General features: G+C 35.9%; 3 protein-coding genes across 3 annotated transcripts; all 3 read left to right on the top strand.

Annotated features, from left to right (window-relative positions):
• Window positions 1-2,837: 2,837 nt before the first annotated feature.
• Window positions 2,838-5,828, top strand: LOC112056732 (uncharacterized). The gene is made up of 3 exons (XM_052882870.1): window positions 2,838-2,868; window positions 5,058-5,255; window positions 5,665-5,828. Exons 1-3 carry the CDS (start codon window positions 2,838-2,840, stop codon window positions 5,820-5,822), a joined length of 387 nt encoding a protein of 128 aa, XP_052738830.1. The 3' UTR covers window positions 5,823-5,828.
• Window positions 5,829-9,425: 3,597 nt separating this feature from the next.
• On the top strand, window positions 9,426-18,131 carry LOC112056731 (vanin-like protein 1). Its single transcript, XM_052883210.1, has 10 exons — window positions 9,426-9,527; window positions 11,452-11,568; window positions 11,836-11,958; window positions 12,624-12,799; window positions 13,852-14,066; window positions 14,815-14,901; window positions 14,985-15,088; window positions 16,012-16,203; window positions 16,954-17,075; window positions 17,709-18,131. The coding sequence occupies exons 1-10, from the start codon at window positions 9,477-9,479 to the stop codon at window positions 18,079-18,081; spliced, it is 1,560 nt and encodes a 519-aa protein (XP_052739170.1). The 5' UTR covers window positions 9,426-9,476; the 3' UTR covers window positions 18,082-18,131.
• Window positions 18,132-18,256: 125 nt separating this feature from the next.
• On the top strand, window positions 18,257-21,134 carry LOC128198307 (uncharacterized). Its single transcript, XM_052882869.1, has 3 exons — window positions 18,257-18,280; window positions 18,866-18,990; window positions 20,086-21,134. The coding sequence occupies exons 1-3, from the start codon at window positions 18,257-18,259 to the stop codon at window positions 20,465-20,467; spliced, it is 531 nt and encodes a 176-aa protein (XP_052738829.1). The 3' UTR covers window positions 20,468-21,134.
• The last annotated feature ends 2,318 nt before the right edge of the window (window positions 21,135-23,452 follow it).

Below are 23,452 nucleotides of genomic sequence, written 5' to 3'. Positions count from 1 at the left end.
TGCATAAACACATACCTACAGACAGATATACACCATCATGAAAATAATCAGGATAGATTCATAGGGCCTCAAAACGTCCACAACCGATAAAAACTCGATTTTCCAAAAACGGGACCAAATTAATATCTTCGTTAGGGATCTAGGATTTATCTATCTTAACACCAATGAGAAGTTAAACATTCTCAAATCGCTCAAGATATTTTTGAGTTTTACAGTGATTAGGACACTATTTCTTATAGCCATTTATATATTTTTTTTGTATTATAAATTATGGTTAATGGTAACCTTTTTTTCGCAAGTTAAATTTATTACAACAAATTTCTATTTTTGGAGACATTTGCATGAACCGTCAACTTTTGTATTCTTCGTGATAATTTCAGTGATAGCCTCAATAGCAGTGTCCCAGTTTCGTTTACTACCAGCAACGAAGACTTGTTATGAGATGTATAAATATGTATGTATTTTTTAAACGTCTTCATCTCAATGATATATTGCTGATTGTTGGTCGATTATATTCTGATTAGTCTATGTTACATCGAAGAAATGCTAAATTTCCATGCTTACCTACTAGGTATCACAATAATTGTATTTTAGTATTATTTGATAGTAGATATATTTTGGTCGTCGTCATCAACCCATATTCGGCTCACTGCTGAGCTCGAGTCTCCTCTCAGAATGAGAGGGGTTAGGCCAATAGTCCACCACGCTGGCCCAATGCGGATTGGCAGACTTCACACACGCAGAGAATTAAGATAATTCTCTGGTATGCAGGTTTCCTCACGATGTTTTCCTTCACCGATTGAGACACGTAATATTTAATTTCTTAAAATGCACACAACTGAAAAGTTGGAGATGCATGCCCCGGACTGGATTCGAACCCACACCCTCCGGAATCGGAGGCAGAGGTCATATCCACTGGGCTATCACGGCTCATATTTTATTACTTACATATATATATTTTGGTACATATACTATTTTCTTTCTTTTTTTTTGTTATTTGTGGATTTAATTTCCTTTTCTCTATTACTTCTGTACACAATTACCCTTATATCTATATAATTTTTATTATTTTCGTTTCTTCATTAGCATTTATTGTAGGTATTGTATGTTCTGTGTAATGTACAATAAAGTGTATTTTCTTTCTTCTTTCTTATAAGGTAAAATTATAAAATATTTTAATGCAAAGGAATGTTCAATAGCATCTCATTGTAGTAATACAATATCGGCCGTGGCTAGTTACTACCCTACCGACGAATACGTATTGCCAAGCGATTCAGCGTTCCGGTACGATGTCGTGTAGAAACCGAAAGGGGTGTAGATTTTAATCCTCTTACCGAGTTAGACCGCTTCTATCATTATCCCTTACCATCAGAAGAGATTGCAGATAGAACGTGAACATAAATAAATAGAAAAAGTATAGAAATAAACAGTATTATATATTAGTCATTCACGTCATGAATTTTGCTAAAGTCAGTAATAAGAGTGAAATATATACCTACCTACTTATGTTCTATATTAAGTAGTTCTCATAACAATCTGTTGTTGCCAATAACCATTAATATTATTGAAACATAACCAGTTAGAAGCAGTTCGGTGCGTGCTCGTCAGTCGGCCACTTGACCTGTGATAAAACTGAGATATTTGTTCTTCAACAGGTCAACGTTATCTGTCTTGTCACCATTTGAGTAGTGGAAATATGAGTTCACTAGCGGGTTATTTTGCTGGAAATATGAGTAGCTTCAGTGTTATTTACACCGACGTCAAGTTGTAGAAGTAAGACTAAAAGTTCAGATAAGCCTTGTACAGTATTCTGTGGTTATGGTGGTAAACAAAAAAAAAATAAACCTTGGCTGTGTTTGCTGTGGGCTCTTCTCTCGTAATTTTAATTTTAAGTTTTCGACTTCAATTACCACCATTAAGTCATGACATAACTTGACTTTTCAGAAGTGCTTGTAAATTAAGCCTAATTGAAATAAATGAAATTTGAAATTGAATAGAATATAACCTATGACGCCCAGAAATAACGTGGCTTTCTAGTGGTAAAAGAATTTTCAAAATCGGTTCAGTAGATCCAGAGATTAACCCCTACAATACCACAAAGTTTACTTTTTATAATATTAGTGTAGATGTATAAAGGTGAAAAGTTTTATTGTTTGTTTGAACGCCCTAATCTCAGGATTGGTCCGAATTGAAAAATAATTTTTGTGTTGAAAAGTCCATTTTGCGAGGAAGTTTTGGATTAGGAAAGGCTAAAGTTTTTGTTTTTATTTTATAGAGAAAGAATACAATAAGGAACTTAAGCTAACATATTCTAATAAGTACAAATCATGCCCACGTGATATGGTGGCAAGAATACTGGTTGCATTTCCGCGCTGGATGATCCTTTGCGTAAAAAATGAGCTAGTCCTTCTGTTCACCAGTCGAGGCAACTAGCCATGAAAATGCAAATGTTGAAAAAATGGGGAAAATCAATTTCTTTTTAGAGTTTTTATTGAATATGTGAGTATCAAAGTTACGCAATAACCTATGATAAGGGATTATTTAACAAGAGTGAAACCGTGTGACATAGCTTGTGTAGCAAAAGAGTATAAGAGTAATGTATATACTTTCCTATTGATATCACAAGAAGTAATAGCAACTCCAAGCTTCTTTGAAAAGAATAATGTTTGGTGTTATATCTCCGATTGTTTAAACCAGGGTTTCTCAAAGTTTCGGCTCCACGAACCCCTGTTAAAATTTCCAAGTGACAGCGAACCCCTTACTAACTAATGCCCCCCCCAAGGAATAAAATAAATTTGACTGTTGAAGTTTTTGTACAATTTTAACCTTACCAGGGCATGGCAGGGGGTTTGATGGCACAAGATTTACGTAACTGATACGTAAATCAGTTACGTAAATCTTGTCGCAAAACCCCTGCCGTCAAATAGCAAACGCTTAAGGGTTCGTGTACCCCACTTTGAGAAACTTTGGTTTTAACCATTGTCTGGCGAACAATACATTGAAAAAGATTTTACAAAGTGGTCACCTCGGTTCTATATTGGCTCGAAGACGATTTCAAGTGATACGCGTCCCAGTGTTAAATTTTTCTCAATTTTTTGTGAGCGATGGCCTTGTGGTCCATTGTATATGTTTTAATATTTACAGTGATAGAGGTATATTCGTATAACTTAACACTTACGTTTCCAATGTGGTGTACATGGAGTTTTAACACGTGTATTGTCAATTTAAAATATAATTTTGACCTTTTGTGATAACGAAAAGGAGCATTTCAATGAAGATTAGCAATTGTATGAAGTTTAGTGATATAGTAGTGTGTTAGTTTCTGATCAATAAAGTTGCAGACAGATGCATGGTATGATAGATTGTAAAATCAGTCAACAAATTGTTTTAATTAAAGCTTTTGTGTATAAAAAATAAAAACATAATGCTGACACTGAAGAAAACTATAAACTTTAAAATGCTAAGAATTCAGAACCAACTGAATTATAGCTCTCATTTCGTTTCTATCATGAATATAGTGAATCTCTAAGAGATCATTTTCGTAATGTAATAACTTTTCAAGGTTCAAGTTCTGCCGCTATTTTTTAATCTTGTCTTACGATTTGTAACATTATTAATTAATTATACAAAAGGTTGGCTTAGTTCCTTAAATATAGCCACGTCTTTTGGTAAAAGAAATTTCCAAATCGATTTAGTAGATCCAAAGATACGAGTACCTACTTTGTAAATTTGTGAGGTTGTGATTGGTTTGTTACCCCTACAACCTCACAAACTTACCATTTTTCATATCATTGATAGGCCCAGATTTGATGAATAAACCGTTACAATGTCCAATCAAACCAAATCAAATTCGTATCATTTATTAAATAACAGTTGACTGGTTTAATCTCAGTTTGATTGACAATTGCATCAAAATAAAATGCACGTTTTGTGTGCTGGCACAGTAGATATAACAAGCAGTATAATAACTCGGCCGTATTTTTGAAATAAATACCTACAGCCGCGCGCTCCGTAAACATGTGATAGGGCTGCCCGCCTCTAGCATTTTAATTACATTTGCCAACTTTGTGTTTCCATTTAGTTATGTGATTGTAAATATACTTTTTTTAAAATAAACAAATAAAATACTTAGTAAATTGTAGTAAGTAGGAAGTGATCAATAAAATGCGTGTTGTTTTTTGATTGGTAGATTTAAATAAGGCTGACACTAATCAATGATCTTGAAGGACCTTTATATATTTATTTTGGTGATGCCATCTAGGTATTACCACACCACACCACACTAGGTGACCAAATAATAAAAAATCGGTCAAGTGCGTGTCGGGCCACGCGCAGTGTAGGGTTCCGTAGATTATGTTAGCACTTTAATCCCTTATTTAATGCACAAAAATACCGATAACGATACCCCCACACTATAGAATAAACGAACTACAAAAAACAAATTGAGATTGACCGGGTTCGCTAGTAGTTTAATAAAAAAATCTGGATAGGTATATTAATATCAGCTGGCTCTTTACTCTTTTTATTCAAATACTTTAAAGTATGAGCAACACAATAATGTTGTTAAATTCAAACAACTTCTTTACTTAACTTCTTTATTACATTAAAATACAGGTATACAAAACATACATGTCATAAGATTTAAATCTATGTATTACATAATAATCAAAGAAAACCACCTAAATGAAGAAGTTAATAAATAATTATTTAATATTTATTACCGTTTACGTCATTTACCTATTTACACAATTTTATCATTTAAGCATTTATTTATATATATTTTTTTTAAATTATGCCTTTAGAATACAAAATATTAATCAAACTTTATAAAAATAATAACTTTTTTCCTAGTCGTCATAATTAAAAAATCCAATACACTGCGTTCGTCACCGCGGCACAGTCGCAACGGTCTTCACCCCACGATCACCCCACGTACGCGGTGCGTAGGTATAGCTCGCGTTTCGACCTTTAGTATGAAGTCCTACTGGTTATACTGTGGTGCTGGGCCGAAGATTATCGTTCTCCTTTACTACTTTATGATATTGATATAATAATAGTTAAAAAAATATTACAGATTGCCCTATCAAAGGAAGAAGAGCGAGCAGTGAGGAATACCCTGGGGCAGGTCGGTTTGAGAGGAGAGTATATAGAGATGTATAATGAAATGCTAAAGGCCAGTCAAGATTCGGCCGGATCAATTGAGACGATGATGAAATTGGATTTGCGACTGACCTTAGAAGACTTAAGGGTGCGCTGTTAAATTATTAACGTGTTAGAATAATTCAATAAAACAGAAAAGTTTAAATGGGATTGCAATGTGTGAGCAGGATCAAAATAATTATTTACTTAATTACTATCAAATGAAAAAATAACCGTATTGAAATTGATCTATACGTTTGAGATGCCACAAACAGATATACAGACAGACATCGACGTCAAAGTTATATCATCATCATCATCATATCAGCCAATGGACGTCCACTACAGAACACATAGGCACTTAAACACTTTTGTAGGGACTTCTAAACATCACGATTCTGAACTGCTTGCATCCAGCGAATCCCTGCGACTCACTTGATGCCGTCAGTCCACCTGGTGGCGCTTTCTAGTGCGGGGTGACCATACCATCACAGCCAAAATCATAAATATTTCTTCGTTTTTCAGCCATCGCTGGTCATCGTCGATCTAACCGCATGAGTTCATCAACGAATAACAGACGGGTAAGATCCCAAGCTCTCCGTAGACGAAAACTGAACAGCCAGGGTCTAAAAAGTCATAATGAACATTCGAGGCACTCGATCATCAATAGGCTTATGAAATAAATATGCTTTAATATATTTAAGTGCAGTTTTATTAACTACCACCCGTGCTATTTATTCGGAAGAATACGGGATGAAATATCCTTGCATGAAGACCTTGACATCACTAGATCTGCACCATATTCTGTATTAAAACGGGTATCCAAAGCTGCTCTAGTAGGATCTTACCTTTGGCTAGGCGATACGAGCAGAAAAGGGGAGTGTTAGTTGTCAAGGATATCCATAAGCCTAAACCCAGGTCACAAGTTTAGGGCTTTTCTCGGAGTTTTTCTCTCTGCCACACGATGGACCCGGCACGGTGAACGATAAAGAGACGTGATAGCCCAATGAATATGACTTCTGCTTTCGATACCGAGGGCATAGATTCGAATCCGGTCAGGGGCACGTCTGACCCGGTCATTACGCCCCCCTATACCGGCAATCGAATAACTTGGGGCTTCATAATCCCTTTCCCGTATTTCTATTAATCCTCTTTTCCTTTTAAGTAAGCAGGCCTTGCTGTATTGGGCCCGTAAAATAGACTGTTAATGATGAGTTATTATCCTTGAAGTTATAAAGATTATAGGTAAAATTAATTGATGCATAATTTTAATAAAGTAGTGCGTCTCAAATTCTCAAATATGTATTACTTCATTACAAACAACCTAAATATAACTTAGCCCTAGGTTTATGGGGTGAATTTTACCACCTTTTTACACCATCAAACCATAAAATTAATTTCCAAATCCAATAGTAGCGGAGTGAGACTTATAATAAAGATTAAGCCCTTTTTCACTTCTTCGAACTAGGCATTGACTAGTTACTTCAATAGAATAGTCAAACTATAATATGTTTGTTTCCATGTATTCAGTAACGGTAATCGTAATGGGGGTGATGACTAGGTTTGAATATATTGATTTTTATGATACATTCGGGTAAATAAGGTCAATGTTAACTAATTTACACATAAAAAGCAAAGATTGACTGAATATTTGCAAAATAAATAAGATTATAAAATTTCAAAATCTACTAATAATATTTTATCGTAATTAGATGAACATTCATACAGTTTTAGCTTCCTTACATTAAATGTGACATTTTTTAATAAATTAACTATAAACATAAACGCAGAAATATCAAAGATATTAGTAATTTTGTTTAAACGTCCATACAAATCTAACGATCATTAATTGCCTACGACATTTAAGTTCGTACCATTTTGTATGGGGCGTTTTTCAGGGATCCGCGGCAGCGCCGCAAATCTGACCCTTTAATTCCCTGTAGCTCCGAAAGTAATGATCGCAGATACCCTGTTACTTTTGCTTTACTATTAGCGTACTCTTAATTTATATACAATTTAAAAATTATTGCACCTATATGTAAGTGTTTGATAGTGTTGTTGTACATCTACAAACGTGCTATTTTATTGAATAGGCGCATCTGATAATATGTATGTGAATGATGATATTTTCAACAGATTTATTTAGTTATTTTAAAACCTACTTCATTCAATCCGTGCTGCCTCTAACGAAATAAAATACGTAGTAAGCCTACATCTTATCTTAGAAATATAAAAATATGCAATGCTCTACCATGGAGCCATCGGCACTTACTCAACACGAAAAAAAAAAAACAGTGGAAGCTAATACTAAAAATGTCTGATGACAAACTACTGTTTTTTTTGGTTTGCCACCAAAACAAAAACTAATTCTGGATGAGTTTTTTCTCCGACACGACACGAAGCGTCGCATCAGTAATTTTCAATAATATTTTTTTAATATTATTTCAATCACAAAACTAAAGAAATAAAAAAAAAAACATACATACAGCCAAACGTAGAACCTCCTCCTTTTAGGAAGTCGGTTTTTTTTATTGGTAATATTATATTGATTTATTATATTAATTTAAGATGGAAGCGGGCTTATTTGTTTGGAGTAGGATGAAATCCACACTCCTTTCGGTTTGTACACGACATCGTACCGGAACGCTAAACCGCTTGGTGGTACGTCTTTGTCGGTAGGGTTGTAACCAGCCATGGCCGAAGCCTCCCTCCAGCCAAACCTGGACCAATTAAGAAAACCTCAATCGGCCCAGCCGGGGACCGAACTCAGGACCTCCGTCATTAAATCCACCGCGCATACCACTGCGCCACGGAGGTCGTATATTGCGGATGTCAAGGAGACGCGTTACGTTTGCTTTCTTTGTTATGGGTTTCACCGGGTTCACCACGCTGTTTGTGAAAACTCATTCTGGATTTATTCTTTATTCTGTGGTTCGTATGATATTAAGAAATTTTCAGAAAAAGATAAGGTTTTAAAGATAAGGTACTTTATAGTACATACAGCAGTTAAATAAATCGTTATCATAATTCCAAAGGTCGGTGTTAAAGAAATACCTTCTCTATTCCTTTGTAATAAGACAATAAAAGTTACACATCTCTAGTTTTTTTATGTCTACATTTTTTTTAAATATATGAGTTTGTAGCCAATAATTTTTCAGGTTTATCGACGTGGGATGTTATTCTGAATGCAATTGCATTTAGGAGTTATTTGCAAAAATTTAGAGGAACAAAAGTTGGGATTATTTGATAACAATGTATATATCAGCAATGATTTTAATGATGTAGCTAGTATTACGCTTATCAAAATCATGTAGGATGATATAGTTGTTGTCAGACATAGATAACATACATACAAAGTTTTTTGAAATATTAGTATAATTCTATTTTTCACAAATCCCTCCGAAAACAAGCGAAAATAAAATCAGAAGCGGGTGAAATAGGGGAATCGTCCTTGACGATCCTGACGATGACATAACGAAAAACAATGCTTCCCACTGCAGGAACGACAATGCTTCCCACAAGCTGCACAGCTTCTTCGCCGGCGAAGACGAAGTCCCCGATATCTGACGTCACCCAGACGTGGGCTTATTAACTCACGATCTCGGGGGCGCCCGGACTGATACACTCAGGCCAAAACACCCTTCCCGAACGGCCCTCTAAGCCGAGGTCCGAGTCTCAGAGGAGACGCCCTTAGAAAGCCGTTCCGCCCATCTACTCTGCTTCTGCCTTTCCGGTGACGTCGCTGAGGTCCCATAAGGAGCCTACGGCACTTACACAATCAGAAAAAAAAAGTGAAATAGGGGTTGAAAGTTTGTATGGAAATTCCTTAATTTTGCAAGTTACATTTGTAAAAATTGATAAGACTTTACTACCAGAACAATAGTAAAAAAGGTTTTATTCAAGGTTTTTCAAAATTAAATATAAATCGTTCATATTTTAAATTATATTTTTGTAAAATGATTAGTGGACAATTGATATACAAAACAAGCGAAAATATAAATAGAAGGGGGGAAATAGGGGTTGAAAGTTTTTATCGATTTAGACGCGGGCATCCGCTGGTCTTAATTAAGAGTAAATTAGCGAGTACAATTTGTTATAGTATTATGTAGGTACTCGTATATTATGAACATTGCAATCCTGAATCCTAATGAGCTAACAAGTGCTATTTCTGATAGCTATCACATTCGTAGCAGTGTGAGTGCTAGTTGCTATGATATTGGATAATATTTATCTCTTTATGACTATTATATATAAGGATGATTTCATCTGGTCGAAGTAGTCTGTGCTGCTCATTGCGAATAGCAATATCTCCTCTTTGTGTTTCTATAAATATAAAAATGAATATCAGTTTGTTTATATTATTGTGTTTGGTGCAATTTTCTGTTCAGGTTTAGTATCATTTTGTGTATCTTTTGTGTTCTTTAAGAGGTATTGTTGGTTTGACATTTCAAACCAACAATGCCTCATACGGGATAGCATTTTTTATGCTATCCCGTCTATGAGTCTACATAGACAAAATTGTCTTTGCGAAGATTTTAAAGACAGTAATAAATATCTACTCTCTTTAGGTATTGATATATCAACTAGGTATCCCTTTCTCTGCTGTTCATGGTAGGACCCTACTACAGCAGCTTTGGATACATTTAAAATAAACCTATTTTGAAATGCTCAATCTTTAATCTATATATGTTTATTTTCCTGGATATACTATTATTATAATCATACTAATATTACTCATTTATTTATTAGTTCTTTTTTAATTTTTAACAATGTTAATTTTTTTTTTTTTATAATTTTTTTATTATAAAAACACAACTTATTTAAAATTTATAAAAAAAATCTACCCTCCCGCTGCGGGACATGCTCAAGCTACTGGTGATCAGGAGGCCAGAGTGAGGAACCTCCTCACAATACGCGCCGTCTCAAGAATTACTGCCTTCTGTATCCGACTCTTGATCCAGAAAGCTTCTTAAGATGTTGGTCAAAGCTTTTCGCTATAAAATCATTGATTGAAGCTACTATCAGAACATTCATCTACTAATACTTAAAAAATCAAAAAATCAAAATCAAAAATCATTTATTTCAAGTAGGCTCAGTTTACAAGCACTTTTGACACGTCAGTTGACTATTTGTAAAGATTCTACCACCGGTTCGGAAGGCAGGTTCTGCTGAGAAGATACCGGCAAGAAACTCAACAGTTGCTCTTTTGAAAAAGTCATACAGTATTATAATTTACAATTAATAACAATTACTGTTTACATTTCTTATAGTTTTACTTTCTGTGTGAAGGTGGAAGCTGATCCAACGGCCTCCAAGCATCTTTATCATTAAGGAACTCATCAATGTTGTAGTACCCTCGACTTAGTAAATGTACTTATAATATTTACATACATTAAATACTACATTTATTTTATATTATTATTATAAACCCATATTCGCCTCACTGCTGAGCTCGAGTCTCCTCTCAGAATGAGAGGGGTTAGACCAATAGTTCACCACGCCCAAAGCGGATTGGCAGACTTCACACACGCAGAGAATTAGAAAATTCTCTGGTATGCAGGTTTCCTCACGATATTTTTCCTTCAACGTTTGAGACACGTGATATTAAAGCTGTATTATTTTTTTCCATTACCAACAAGCTTAACAAACAAGAAAACGAACTAACAAAGCAATCATAAGTTTTAAAAAATACCGTAAAGCTCAGACTATACAGCCTGAGTTTCAAAGATAAATTAAAATTGTCATTAAACGTTGTGGCAAATTGTTTTTTATAAAGTAATATTTTCATTATTAAAGTAGAAATATCTAGATTTTTTTAGGTATAAGTAAATTGCCGGGTGGATCTGCGTGATCGAATCAGAAATGAGGAGATCCGCAGAAAAACCGACATAGCTCAACGAGTTGCGAAGCTGAAGTGGCAATGGGCGGGGCACATAGTCCGATGGACGTTGGGGTCCCAAAGTGCTGGAATGGTGACCCCGCACTAGTAAGCGCAGTGTTGGCCGACCCCTCACCAGGTGGATTGACGACATCAAGCGAGTCGCAGGGATTCGCTGGATGCAGGTGGCTCAGTATCGTGATGTTTGGAAGTCCTTACAAAAGGCCTATGCCCTGCATTGTACGTCCATCGACTGATATGATGATGATGATGAAATTGTGGTCAGGATAGGCTTGGGCCGGGGATGGGTATTCCCCTTTGGCTGGGATATAGTATATAGATAGTAGACGTCTAATAAGAACAGATTTTGCGACAGGGCCGGAGGAGGTCAAAGGGCAGACGATAGTAAAATATTAATATATTCATTATCATAGAAGTCAACGCCTGCAGATGACAGCTATATTGCAGCAGTTGTCGAGTACCAAGTACAATCTGATGAAGCGGCTATTCTGCAAAACTATTTACGACTAATAGAAGACGCCGGCAAACAGGTGTGTATCATGCGCGATTTTTCAGTGTTTCCTTGTAAGCATATTCACCTAGAATGTTCTGTAACTTTGTTTTTAACCAGACACATATGTCTAAACTAATATTATAGCTTGGTTAGATTTCTATACCATTACAAAGCTATATCTTCACCGAGTAACAAAGGCTATATTATATCCCCGTACTCCCACGGGAACGGGAATTACGCGATTAAGACCGCGTCTGTTAGTTTTATATTATTTCTTTCACCATCCCCTGTTTGTCATTTTCAGAATGCTGACATTATTGTGTTCCCTGAGATGACCCTGACCAGAGGGAAAAGTGTCGTGGTACCGATCTACGGCTTGCTGAAAGAACATCCCATACCTGCTTCGAATCCAGAACTCTTTGACGAGGTATTTGTAAAGTAGAACATTAGTGATTAATTGACGATGCAATCTGAGATCGTAAGATGGTAAATTCAATTCAGGCATGGCATTTTACTGGTATGTAAAATGACGTGTATAATCGTGCGATTTTGTAATTAGGTATATTATGTACCTACTATTATGTATTCTGTGTCTAATTACAAAATCGCCTGCTAGGACGTTTGTACGGTCAAGCTTACCCATAAAGAAGCAAGCCTTAGCCCATAAACAAAACATAAAATCCTAAACGCTGGGAATTGAACCCTCTATTGCCATGTACAGTACCTTCCACGAGATGTTGTGTTTTGAAGTTAGCAACAAATGACTGCAATGAATCAATAACGGTACAAACGGCGGCGCAGGCGGGGAGTGTTCGCGTTTGTACGAATGCGCATATTCATTCCGCAGCTAACTTCACTAACATAAAGATCCGTGGCGAGCACTGTAACATGTGTATTCTCTTTAAACTAGCATTTTTCGTTTCATTATGGAGGGGTGAATTGAAGTTCTGATTCATGCGTGATCCCAAAAACCTAAAGAAGGGATGTTACAATGAAAATGGCTGAAAATTATCTCTTGTTGTGCTTGAGGAAGCACAACATGTAGCTAATTGTTTTAATGTTTTGGTAAGAAAAAAAACCAATTTATTTCAGATTTTAGTCTCCATTTCTGCATCTGCGATTAAGAGTCAAATATATGTGGTTATTAACGTACAAGAGCTGATGGATTGCCGGAACGCGGGGTCACCTGGGGAGACCTGCCCCGAACAAAAACAGTACCGTTTTAATACCAATGTGGTATTCAACAGGAATGGGGCGGTCATTGACAGGTTATTATTGTCCGATTACATAAATGAATATGTAAATCAAAATTGATTGCTGAACAAAATTTAAAAACAATAAAAAACTAGGTACCTAGTGAGTTGACTAAGTACCTAGTCTTTTATTGCTTTTTGAATTTTGTTCAGCAATCAATTTTGATTTAGGGTCATATTCATTTATTTATTTTGGAGTTCATAATACTTTGATAATTCTGGAGTTCTTATGTTTACGGTTAAAGTAAATTTATACGTAATCAACGTAGGTATACTGTTCATATTTAATTTTTACAAAATTATTTGTGTCGTTTACCTATAACTTTTAATAGTAGGTATGTAGGTTAGGTATATAAATTTCACTAGTTCTAATATAATAACTTTAACTTATTTATGATTAACTTTCAATAGTAGGTAATTATGTAGGTTAGGTAAGTAAATTTCGGTAGTTCTAATATAAAATTGAAAGTCTCTCATCACGAAATAAAATAAAATACATATTATCGAATACCGCTTAACGTACAAAGGTGTGTTAGAGAGAAAATAGATTATTGGTTAGTCAGTGTAAGTCCGCTAAGAACGGATTTTGCGACAGGGCTGGATTAAAGAGCTCTAAGGGCTGACGAAGTCGTGAGCGGCTGCTATAGCTTGGCAACTTCGTTCGTAACACTCCCGATATTGCGCGCGGGGCGAGGGGCGTGTAAATAAAAAACTCACGACTGATGCACGTCATATCCCTGCAGGCACGATTTCACACCCGCGCAGTTTTTCGCCCGTCGCCCGCATATCATGGGACTCTATCAGTTATAAAAAACTTCACTTTAAAAAAATATCGAAATTATCCCTATTTGTACGTCAGTACATAGTTATTCTTCTTCTGATAGTGCCATCTCCTATCGGAGGTCAGCAATCATTAAGGCTAATTTCACTTTGTTCACTGCTGCCCGAAAGAGTGATCTGGTACTCATATTAAACCATTGGCGTAAGTTCTTGAGCCAAGATGTACGTCTACGACCAGGCCTTCGTTTCCCCTATATTACGTAGTTATTACCTTTTTCTATTTTCAGATATCGTAAAATCAACCTGTTCGGAGAGCTTTCTAAGACGCCGGCCTTAGTTCCAGACTTGGGAATGTTCACAACGGACTTCGGTGTGACTTTTGGTCATTTTATCTGTTTCGATTTGATGTTTCAAGTTCCAGCTATCCAAGTAGTCCAGAAGTACAACATTACTGATGTCATCTTTCCCACTATGTGGTTTTCTGAAATGCCTTATTTGACCGGTAAGTATTTATTTATTCTAGATGTTAATTTTTCACGTTCACAATGAAAAATAATGCAAGTTGCTATTAATTGTAAAATCCGACAAATCCTTGCGACAAATATCAAAACACTATCAGGTAGAAGATATTCATTGCACGTTTCTGTTCTGAAATTACAAGGAATTCTAAAATAACGTCTTTTTCAAAAAAAGAGGAGATCCTTTTGAATCCTTTCTTAAATTCGTCGTGTATGTTTTTTCTATGTTTGTCACCTCATAACTTCATCATTTTCTAACCAATATTGAAAACGATTTTATCTTTAATTCAAACTGATGTTTTATTGAGAAAATATTGTTATCGCCGTTTAGTGTTGGAAATAGTAGTCTGTGACGGATATGACGTCGCACGATCTCGTGTTGGGTGTTGGCTTCAGTGTGCTCGTGGCGTTCGAACCGTCCACATCTCTTGTAGTGTAATTCTTTATGGGTTACTTGGGATAGGCGGGGAGAGTGACTTGAGTGGAAAAGGGGAGTGTTTGATATCAGTAAAAGGCGCCTTTAACCCTACACACATCGTTCACAAGTACGTGACTCTACTCAAGGTCATTCTCTGCCATTCTAGGGTCTTATTTTGGTTACAGTTTAATTTGTTAATTAAGTTGTCCTGACAAGTGTTGTGAATCATAACCTTTGTTCGACATTAGTTTTCTTATATTTGTAATCACCTTTTAAGTCCTATAATAATATGTATTGATATTTTTTATTCCCAGCCGTGGAGATCCAACAGGCGTATGCCCACACAATGAATGTAAATTTCCTTACTGCAGGAGCTAACAACGTCAAAGTAGGAAGTACAGGTCAGTTTCTTAAAATAAGAATCACAAACGGCTAAAGAAATATAAGAATATTTACAACTACATATTTTCACTATTATTTTCAGGTTCTGGAATATTCTCAGGAAAAGCCGGCGCGTTAGTAAGCCTAATGACTGGTGTGCCAATTACGAAGCTACTCTTCGCTAAAGTTCCCAAAGTGCCTGGACAAGTAAGAATTTTGTGTATTTCGATAACTCTAGTGAAAACTTTAACCTGATGATGTGTATCGTCGTCATCAACCCATATTCGGCTCACTGCTGAGCTCGAGTCTCCTCTCAGAATGAGAGGGTTTAGGCCAATAGTCCACCACGCTGGCCCAATGCGGATTGGCAGACTTCACACACGCAGAGAATGAAGATAATTCTCAGGTATGCAGGTTTCCTCACGATGTTTTCCTTCACCGATTGAGACACGTGATATTTAATTTCTTAAAATGCACACAGCTGAAAAGTTGGAGGTGCATGCCGGGACCGGATTCGAACCCACACCCTCCGGAATCGGAGGCAGAGGAATGATGATGTGTATATTTGTGTGGAAAGAAACAATTTGAAACAAACCATAGCTCAGGAATAGAGTATGTGAAATGTCTCTCAAGCAATCGCATGCTTCTAATATGTCCGTCTTCAAACCTTTGTTTGAAGATACCGGAACAGGTTTCCTTTAAGTAGACAATTCAATCAAATCAATGATCATGATTGATTGATTGATTGATTGATTGAAAGACGATTAATAAAATAATTTATGTCAAATTAACTTAGACGGTCCTAGAAGAGAGTAGCAATGAAAAGTTTTATTGATCAAATACTATGAACCTCCATTTTAGTAAAACCATAAAATAACGAATCTGCCTACAGTTTGTCCACTAATTGCATATTGGTACAAATAACCTGTTAAAGAAAGCGTAAGTCCTTTCTCCAGTCGGTCTCTTTTGACTGAGGATCGTGACCTTGGCGAGTCATCTTTTGATAAACAAAGCTCCTCCATCGTATACGGTTCTTTGAGTAGAGCCGACCATTAGGTTGTAGATCTACCTGTGGCTTTTTGCCTTCTACATTTCCTAACCATGAAAATTATAATATCCTTATTTTTCAGGTCACTGGTACATATCCGGGTCCAATTTACGATGATCCTGTAGACCAAGATAACTTGTTTCTAAAAACTGATCCCTCCTTGCTGTCCCATGTGAGCAGATTATTGAAAACAGGGTTTGAAGAGTTTACACTTGTCGACAAAGATGTATACTGTCAGTTTCGAGTACGTTTAAGTGAACGAAATGGAGAAATGGTAGGTTTCTAATGAAATATTAGCATCTGCATCCTACATCATCATCATCATCATCATCATCATCATCATCGTCATCATCATCAAGATTATTATCAGCCGATGGACGGATGGACTGTTGAACATAGTTTAATTTAAAGGATTTCCAAACAACACATTTTTGAGCCTTCATCCAGCGATTTCCTGGTGCGTGGACACCATTCTAGCACCTTGGAATCACAGTGTCCATCGGCTCTTCGAATTATATGTCGTTGTGCTATGTTGGTTGGTCTCCGGATCTCCTCATTTATTATTCGATAGATACCTACTTCGACCATAGCTCTCCCCATTTTACGCCTATTTAGTTAACGTCTGTAAAAAAAAAAACGCTATGAAGAAATTTTATAAGAAGTATGTTTATGTTGACAATAGATGCATGTTTATACTTTTTAATTTTAAAATTTTCACCTGAGATTATTTAATAGCATGATTTTTGTTAATAGTTTCACCATTTTCGTGATTCGTTAAGTGCATGACCACTCTGCATGCTGGCATAACGTAAGCTTTTGCTTCGAAAGGTAAGCCAAAACTGTATTACTTCTATTTAAATACTAGCTCATGCCTGTGACATCATCTAAATTCGAACTATACTATATTATTATTTTTATAATTGAATTATGTGCACTTCTCCCTACTCTACACTACTCTTCTTCTACCTTACCCTACCTTACCCATACCTTACCCCAATTTATTAAGTTTTAGTTTTTTTTTCAGGCGCCATTTTATCGTGCCTTTGCTCATGACAGTTTTAATGTCTATGCGAGACGTCAAATGGGCACTGCAGGGTGCTCTATAGTTTCTTGCAAGAATGAGGATTTAAATAGCTGTTATTACAGGTAGGCACAGGCAGATATTTCTATAATAATTTAGGGAAGATGAATAATTTATTCATCTCATTAGGAAAAAGGAATCACAAAGTCACAATCTTCTTTAGTGTTCCGTTCCACAAAAGGAAAACCCTTTTAATATCACTTTGTTGTCTGTCTGTCAGCCTCTCTGTTTGTCAAGAACGTTTATTTCGGAAATAATCGGTATCAAGTTGAAATTTATACTCAGGTCTAATGGCCCTATGAAGTTGTAAAAAAATCGAAGTTCTAAGTTTACGTAAAAAAGATAACTTTATTTAGCAAAAAGCATATTTTGACACACATAAGAGAATCAAAATTCATGGGTACTTCCCGTTCCGATGACACGCAAAATGCAATGCTTACCCTGTGGGCCTGTATTGGAGAAATAATTTTCCAATTTGCATATTTTATACAATTTGCACACCCTAGTTAAAAACCTTGTGCAAAAGTCTGACTATTTCGCATAGACAAGGTACAAGGAGAGTACACAGGTACAAAGGTAATGGTAGCTACTCACATCCCGATAAAACATCCGACATGACGTTCGGTAAGACTCATCGTGTGTTGGTCGTTACTGGACGTCATGCCATGTGATACTTTACGTATAATTGTTATTTGCAGGTTCAACCACAGTGAAGTTTATACTGAAATCGAGGAGCTGGAAATCAAGATGACGTCACGGCGCGTTCACTACAACACTTCTCTGAAATGCGACGATATAGAATACTATCCTATGTCGTTTACAAACAACAAGTTTCCTTTAAACCCCCAGAATTATACTTTCGAAAATGAAAACAGGAATTTTGACGAATTAGTTAATAATGAAATTATGAAAAGGAATGGTCAACAATGTATGATGTTTAAATTGAATACTCCGCAAACTGATTTGCTTTCGTTTGGAATTTTCGGTAGAATTTATAGTAAAGATGGTACAAAATTAATAACTGAAAGTACTGAACATGCAGATATTGATAATTTATTGGGAATCAACTGAGACGACGAATATCATAAATGTATAGTTTCATAAGTACAATTTATTTGTTTCACGCCAAATGAAATTTCTTTTTAAAAATTCAATAAATATATTTTATCAAAATGATTCTATTATTAGCTTAAACATAGTTGCGTCAAAAATATGGATGTGTAAGTAGACATATTGTATTAGTAGAATGTTCGTCATCAACCCATATTCGGTGTGTTGCTGAGCTCGAGTCTCCTCACACAATGAGAGGGGTTAAGTCAATAGTCCACCACGCTGGCCCAATGCGGATTTTCAGACTTCACAGACGCAGAGAATTAAGAAACTTCTCTGGTATGCAGGTTTCCTCACGATGTTTTCCTTCACCATTTGAGACACGTGATATTTAATTTCTTCAAATGCACACAACTGAAAAGATCCTCCGGAATCGGAAGCAGAGGTCATATCCACTGGTCACGGCTCTTAGTAGAAAGTAACTTTAGATATTTAAGGTGATAACTCTTTAATTATTACTCATCATCATTATCTCCTTTCTCTTATCCCACTTAAGTGTGGTCGGAAAAATATGTCAATTTTTCCATTCGTTTTAAAATTCACCGCGGCTAGTTGTCTCGACTGGTGACAGAAGGGCTGGCTCATTTTTTAAGTAAAAGATAAGCCTGGCTGTCTTCAATGCTGCCAGTATTCTTGTCACCATTCCACGTGGGCATGATTTATTTAGTTATTAGGATAAGTTAGCTTAAGTTCCTTATTGTATTCTTCCCCAATAAAAATAATAAAAGCTTCTTGAATTTTGCAGAATTATAGGTATAGAGCTCTTGCGTTCAGTGGAGTTCGGACATTCGATGGAGTCGCCACCGGCGGTGCCAAGGTCTGCTCCGTGGTCGCTTGTACTGGAGACACCATCAATACTTGCGGCAAAAGGTAATTGCATGGCGGATGAAGTAAAACACTATAAGATAAAAACTACAACCTATATCACAATAATCTTAGGGGATTAAATCGTTTAATCATGAATGTGTATAATCCTGCTTTTTGTTGTTAAGATTTAATTAGGAACCTCCTTCTTTCTGGAGCTCGTTTAAAAATATATGGCAGCTATTCTTATAAAAATCCATATGGCAACGCCATGCAGTCCCGCTAAAAACCATGAATCATATGAAATTTAATATAAATAATATTAATTTCGTATAGTACATGGGATAAGGGTCCAAAATATATAGATATTAATTAATATAAAAAAAATACAAAACAAACCTAAACAAACAACCTAAAACATATCCACTAAACTAAAAAGCGAAAAATAACATCGTAATTGTTCTATCTGCTAATCAGTATGAAGGCGGTGCTAAGCCGGTGATGTATTAATTCAAGTCATCATAAAGATTTACATTTTGCTGACAGTACTGTTTCACGTGGTCCTGTCAGAAACGGCTTAAATTAAGACAACATCGGCTTATCACCGCCTTCATACTATGGCCTAGATCTAGATCTAGAGTAGATCATCATGGCCGACGACGTTTGGGCTCGTATTGTCAAAAAAACATTTTCAAGAATAAAATTTTCATTTACCTAAACGCGTCTCAAAAAAGAATATATTTTTTCAATCTATTAAAACGATAATGAACAATTTAAGACCAATTAAAAATAGGTGTCTATTTAATTCATTTGAATTAATATCTAGCGGACGTCCGCGACTTCGTACGCGTTAAATTCTGTTTTTCACAACCCGCTGGAACTATGTAGGTATTTTATCGGGATAAAAAGTAGCCTTTCTGTTGCTCCTTATCTTCCTGTGAACTCCCATTAAAGTCGGTTCAGCCGTTACAGAGATTAGCTCGAACAAACAGAAAGACAGACGGATATAAAATTTAAAAACATTACCCTCCTTCTGACGCAGTCGGTTAAAAAGTTTGATTAGATTTTAGTATCGTGTATAAGCACTAATAAACACAATTATTTTGAAGTTATTCAGACAATTTAATTTTATTTATATGTTATGTAATCAAACATTTACAGGTTTGCGAAGTATTTAACAAATTCAACTGGAGTTTTTGACGAGTTAAGGATTTCTGCGGAGGTGCCAACACCAGTCATAGATTCTGACGTCTATGCTGAAAACACCGTCTACTTTCCTGTGTCTTTAGATATTAACATTATGCCGTTGAAGACTGAAGAATATACGTATACGGCAACTGTTCTATCTAACAGCACGAATGTTTATGTATTTGATTTAAATACTAAAGCCAATGAGCTCTATGCTGTCGGTATTTGGGGCAGGGAATATACAACTGATGGAGAAGAAGTCACACCGCCTCTAGATGACAAAGATTCTTCTTTTATGCACAAAGTTAGCGTAACTCTATTGATAATAAGTATTATTTTCATGTATTTCGTTTAAATACTAATGTCACTGAGCTCCATGCAGTCGGTATTTGGAGCAGGGAGTATACAACTGATGGAGAAGAAGTCACACCGCCTCTAGATGATAACGATTCTTCTTTTATGCACAAAGTTAGCGTAACTCTATTGCTAATAAGTATTTTTCTTTTGTATTTGATTTAAATACTAAAGTCACTGAGCTCTATGCTGTCGGTATTTGGGGCAGGGAGTATACAACTGATAGGGAAGAAGTCACACCGCCTCTAGGTGATAAAGATTCTTCGTTTATGCACAAAGTTAGCGTAACTCTATTGCTAATAAGTATTTTTCTTATGTATTTGATATAAATACTAAAGTTGCTGAGCTCTATGCTGTCGGTATTTGGGGCAGGGAATATACAACGGAGAAGAAGTCACGCCGCCTCTAGATGATAAAAATTCTTCTTTTATGCACAAAGTTAGCGTAACTCTATTGCTAATAAGTATTTTTCTTATGTATTTGATATAAATATTAAAGTTGCTGAGCTCTATGCTGTCGGTATTTGGGGCAGGGAATATACAACGGAGAAGAAGTCACGCCGCCTCTAGATGATAAAAATTCTTCTTTTATGCACAAAGTTAGCGTAACCCTATTGATAATAAGTATTTTTCTTATGTATTTGATATAAATACTAAGGTTACTGAGCTCTATGCTGTCGGTATTTGGGGCAGGGAATATACAACGGAGAAGAAGTCACGCCGCCTCTAGATGATAAAAATTCTTCTTTTATGCACAAAGTTAGCGTAACCCTATTGATAATAAGTATTTTTCTTATGTATTTGATATAAATACTAAGGTTACTGATCTCTATGTTTTCGGTATTTGGGGCAGGGAGTATACTTTAAACAACTGATGGAGAAGAAGTCACGCCGTCTCTAGACGATAAAGATTCTTCTTTTATGCACAAAGTTAGCGTAACTATTTTGCTAATAAGTATTATTGTTATGTGTATGATATGATTTTAAATATACAATTTAAATTTATTGTAGTTTTATTCTTCCAAGAAAGACTTACATCCCATATTCGGCTCACTGCTGAGCTCGAGTTTTCTCTCAGAATGAGAAGGGTTAGGCCAATAGTCCACCACGCTGGCCCAATACGGATTGGCAGACTTCACACACGCAGAGAATTATGAAAATTCTCTGGTATGCAGGTTTCCTTACGATGTTTTTCCTTCACCGTTTATTGCACGTGATATTTAATTTCTTAAAATGCACACAACTGAAAAGTTGGAGGTGCATGCCCCGGACTGGATTCGAACCCACACCCTCCGGAATCATCATCCTCCGGAATCATCATCATCGTCAATCATATCCACTGGGCTATAATAGCTACTAATAATATTAAAAAAAAAGTAGTTTTTTCATTAGGTTGCCTAGAAGAGATCGCTTGTTAGCGATAAGGTCGCCTATTGTGCATTATGTATGTTTTTGTATCTTTTGGGTTGTATATTCTTTGTGGTGGCGCGATATCGTCAAGAAGCAAGCTTGTGCAAGGTCACGACCCTTAGTAATGAGGAATACGACGCAAGGAGGAGGATTCTTTGTGGTGTACAATAAAGTGCATTCTCTTTGTTTCTTCTATTGTTATTTACCGATTAAGATTAGGTTCATATTTTATTGATTATAATTATTAGGATTAAGATTATGTCCATATTTTATTGATCATGATTTATTGATTATAATCAGGCCATATCATTAACATAAGTGATATGAGCTGATTTTAATCAATAAATGCAATTTGTGACAGAAATCTCAACATGACTCACAATATAGTAATTATTGGGTAATATATTAAAATTATGCTGTGTAGAGCAATTTTGAGACCTATAACCCGGTCCTGTGAGTCGGGTTATGAACCTTTGGTAGAGTTTCTTCTAAGAAATCCTTAGTAGCAGCTCCGAGTTGGGAAGTTGGTGTGATACACGGGCCATCGATCCCGGTTATGTTATTTTCACCCTGCAGCTCAGACCAAATACATATGGACTTGTCATCATCATCATCAGCATATCAGCCGATGGACGTCCACTGCAGGACATAGGCCTTTGGTAGGGAATTCCAAACATCACGATCCTGAGCCGCCTGCATCAAGCGAAATTCGCTTGATGTCGTCAGACCTGGTGGTCAACCTTATACTTAATCGAAATTAATACCTACACAAACAATAAACTGAAAAATAAACTTTATAATAAATAACCAAAAGGAACTAAAATGAGTTAAACTATAGACCTAATAAAAAATATTGTAATATTATTTCAATTTATAACTATCACTCTAAACTCCAAAACACCTCTCCTTTAAGAGTGTGCAATATGTAATTTGGTGGTTACAAATGGTTCTGGATCTCAGATTCTGGAAAAGTTAGGAGCCTGATATTTGGGTAAATGATATTTCAATGTGTTAGCTTCGTTATGACTATACAAAATACACAATTTGTAAAACTTTTCTCGATAGTTTATTTTTTTGAAAAATACATGTTTTGCTCACATTTTGCTTTCAATCTCAGGAAAAGCAAACTTATTTCCTTAATTTTTTGTTTTGTATAGAAAATTAGGTATATATCTTAAACATGGCCATTTTGTTTTTCGTTGACTTGAATATACCCATATTGTAGGTGGTAGGGAAAACGGAAGTTGGAAGGGCATTCCATAACTTCGGGAACGAAGAACTGAAACGCTTCGTACGCGTCCAAGGGACATCAACTACGTATGGATGCTGACCTCTGATGTATAACTACTTATTTGACAATAATTATTTATTATAAACGTTATCAAATTATAAGCCTAAAAATGTAAAGTATGTGTGCAAAACAATCTATTTATAATACGATGTAAATAACCGCAGAGATATACAGTGCAAAACAAGCAATTCTGATCTTTATGCTTACAATAATAAGGCGATTGGTGATGTGGCGGTTCATCTGATTCATCGAGCATTCGTACTGAGAATGCATTTCATTAACGAGT

This window comes from Bicyclus anynana, chromosome 8 (genome assembly GCF_947172395.1).
Source record: "Bicyclus anynana chromosome 8, ilBicAnyn1.1, whole genome shotgun sequence".
In the NCBI taxonomy this organism is placed as follows: Eukaryota; Metazoa; Arthropoda; class Insecta; order Lepidoptera; family Nymphalidae; genus Bicyclus; species Bicyclus anynana.
The sequence above is the reverse complement of the archived record's forward strand: the minus strand, read 5'-3'. Positions and strand labels throughout refer to the sequence as shown.

What these genes read in the sequence shown, in the direction of transcription:
- LOC112056732 (XM_052882870.1), top strand. Translation starts at nt 2,838, where the DNA reads ATGGCAGGGGGTTTGATGGCACAAGATTTAC. An exon ending in TTTGATGGCACAAGATTTAC is followed by an intron (nt 2,869 to 5,057) that starts GTAACTGATACG and finishes ATATAATAATAG; the next exon opens with TTAAAAAAATATTACAGATT. An exon ending in AGAAGACTTAAGGGTGCGCT is followed by an intron (nt 5,256 to 5,664) that starts GTTAAATTATTA and finishes TTCGTTTTTCAG; the next exon opens with CCATCGCTGGTCATCGTCGA.
- LOC112056731 (XM_052883210.1), top strand. Translation starts at nt 9,477, where the DNA reads ATGAATATCAGTTTGTTTATATTATTGTGTTTGGTGCAATTTTCTGTT. An exon ending in AATGGGGCGGTCATTGACAG is followed by an intron (nt 12,800 to 13,851) that starts GTTATTATTGTC and finishes TTCTATTTTCAG; the next exon opens with ATATCGTAAAATCAACCTGT. An exon ending in CGTCAAAGTAGGAAGTACAG is followed by an intron (nt 14,902 to 14,984) that starts GTCAGTTTCTTA and finishes TATTATTTTCAG; the next exon opens with GTTCTGGAATATTCTCAGGA.
- LOC128198307 (XM_052882869.1), top strand. Translation starts at nt 18,257, where the DNA reads ATGTTCGTCATCAACCCATATTCG. An exon ending in TCGTCATCAACCCATATTCG is followed by an intron (nt 18,281 to 18,865) that starts GTGTGTTGCTGA and finishes TGAATTTTGCAG; the next exon opens with AATTATAGGTATAGAGCTCT. An exon ending in ATCAATACTTGCGGCAAAAG is followed by an intron (nt 18,991 to 20,085) that starts GTAATTGCATGG and finishes AAACATTTACAG; the next exon opens with GTTTGCGAAGTATTTAACAA.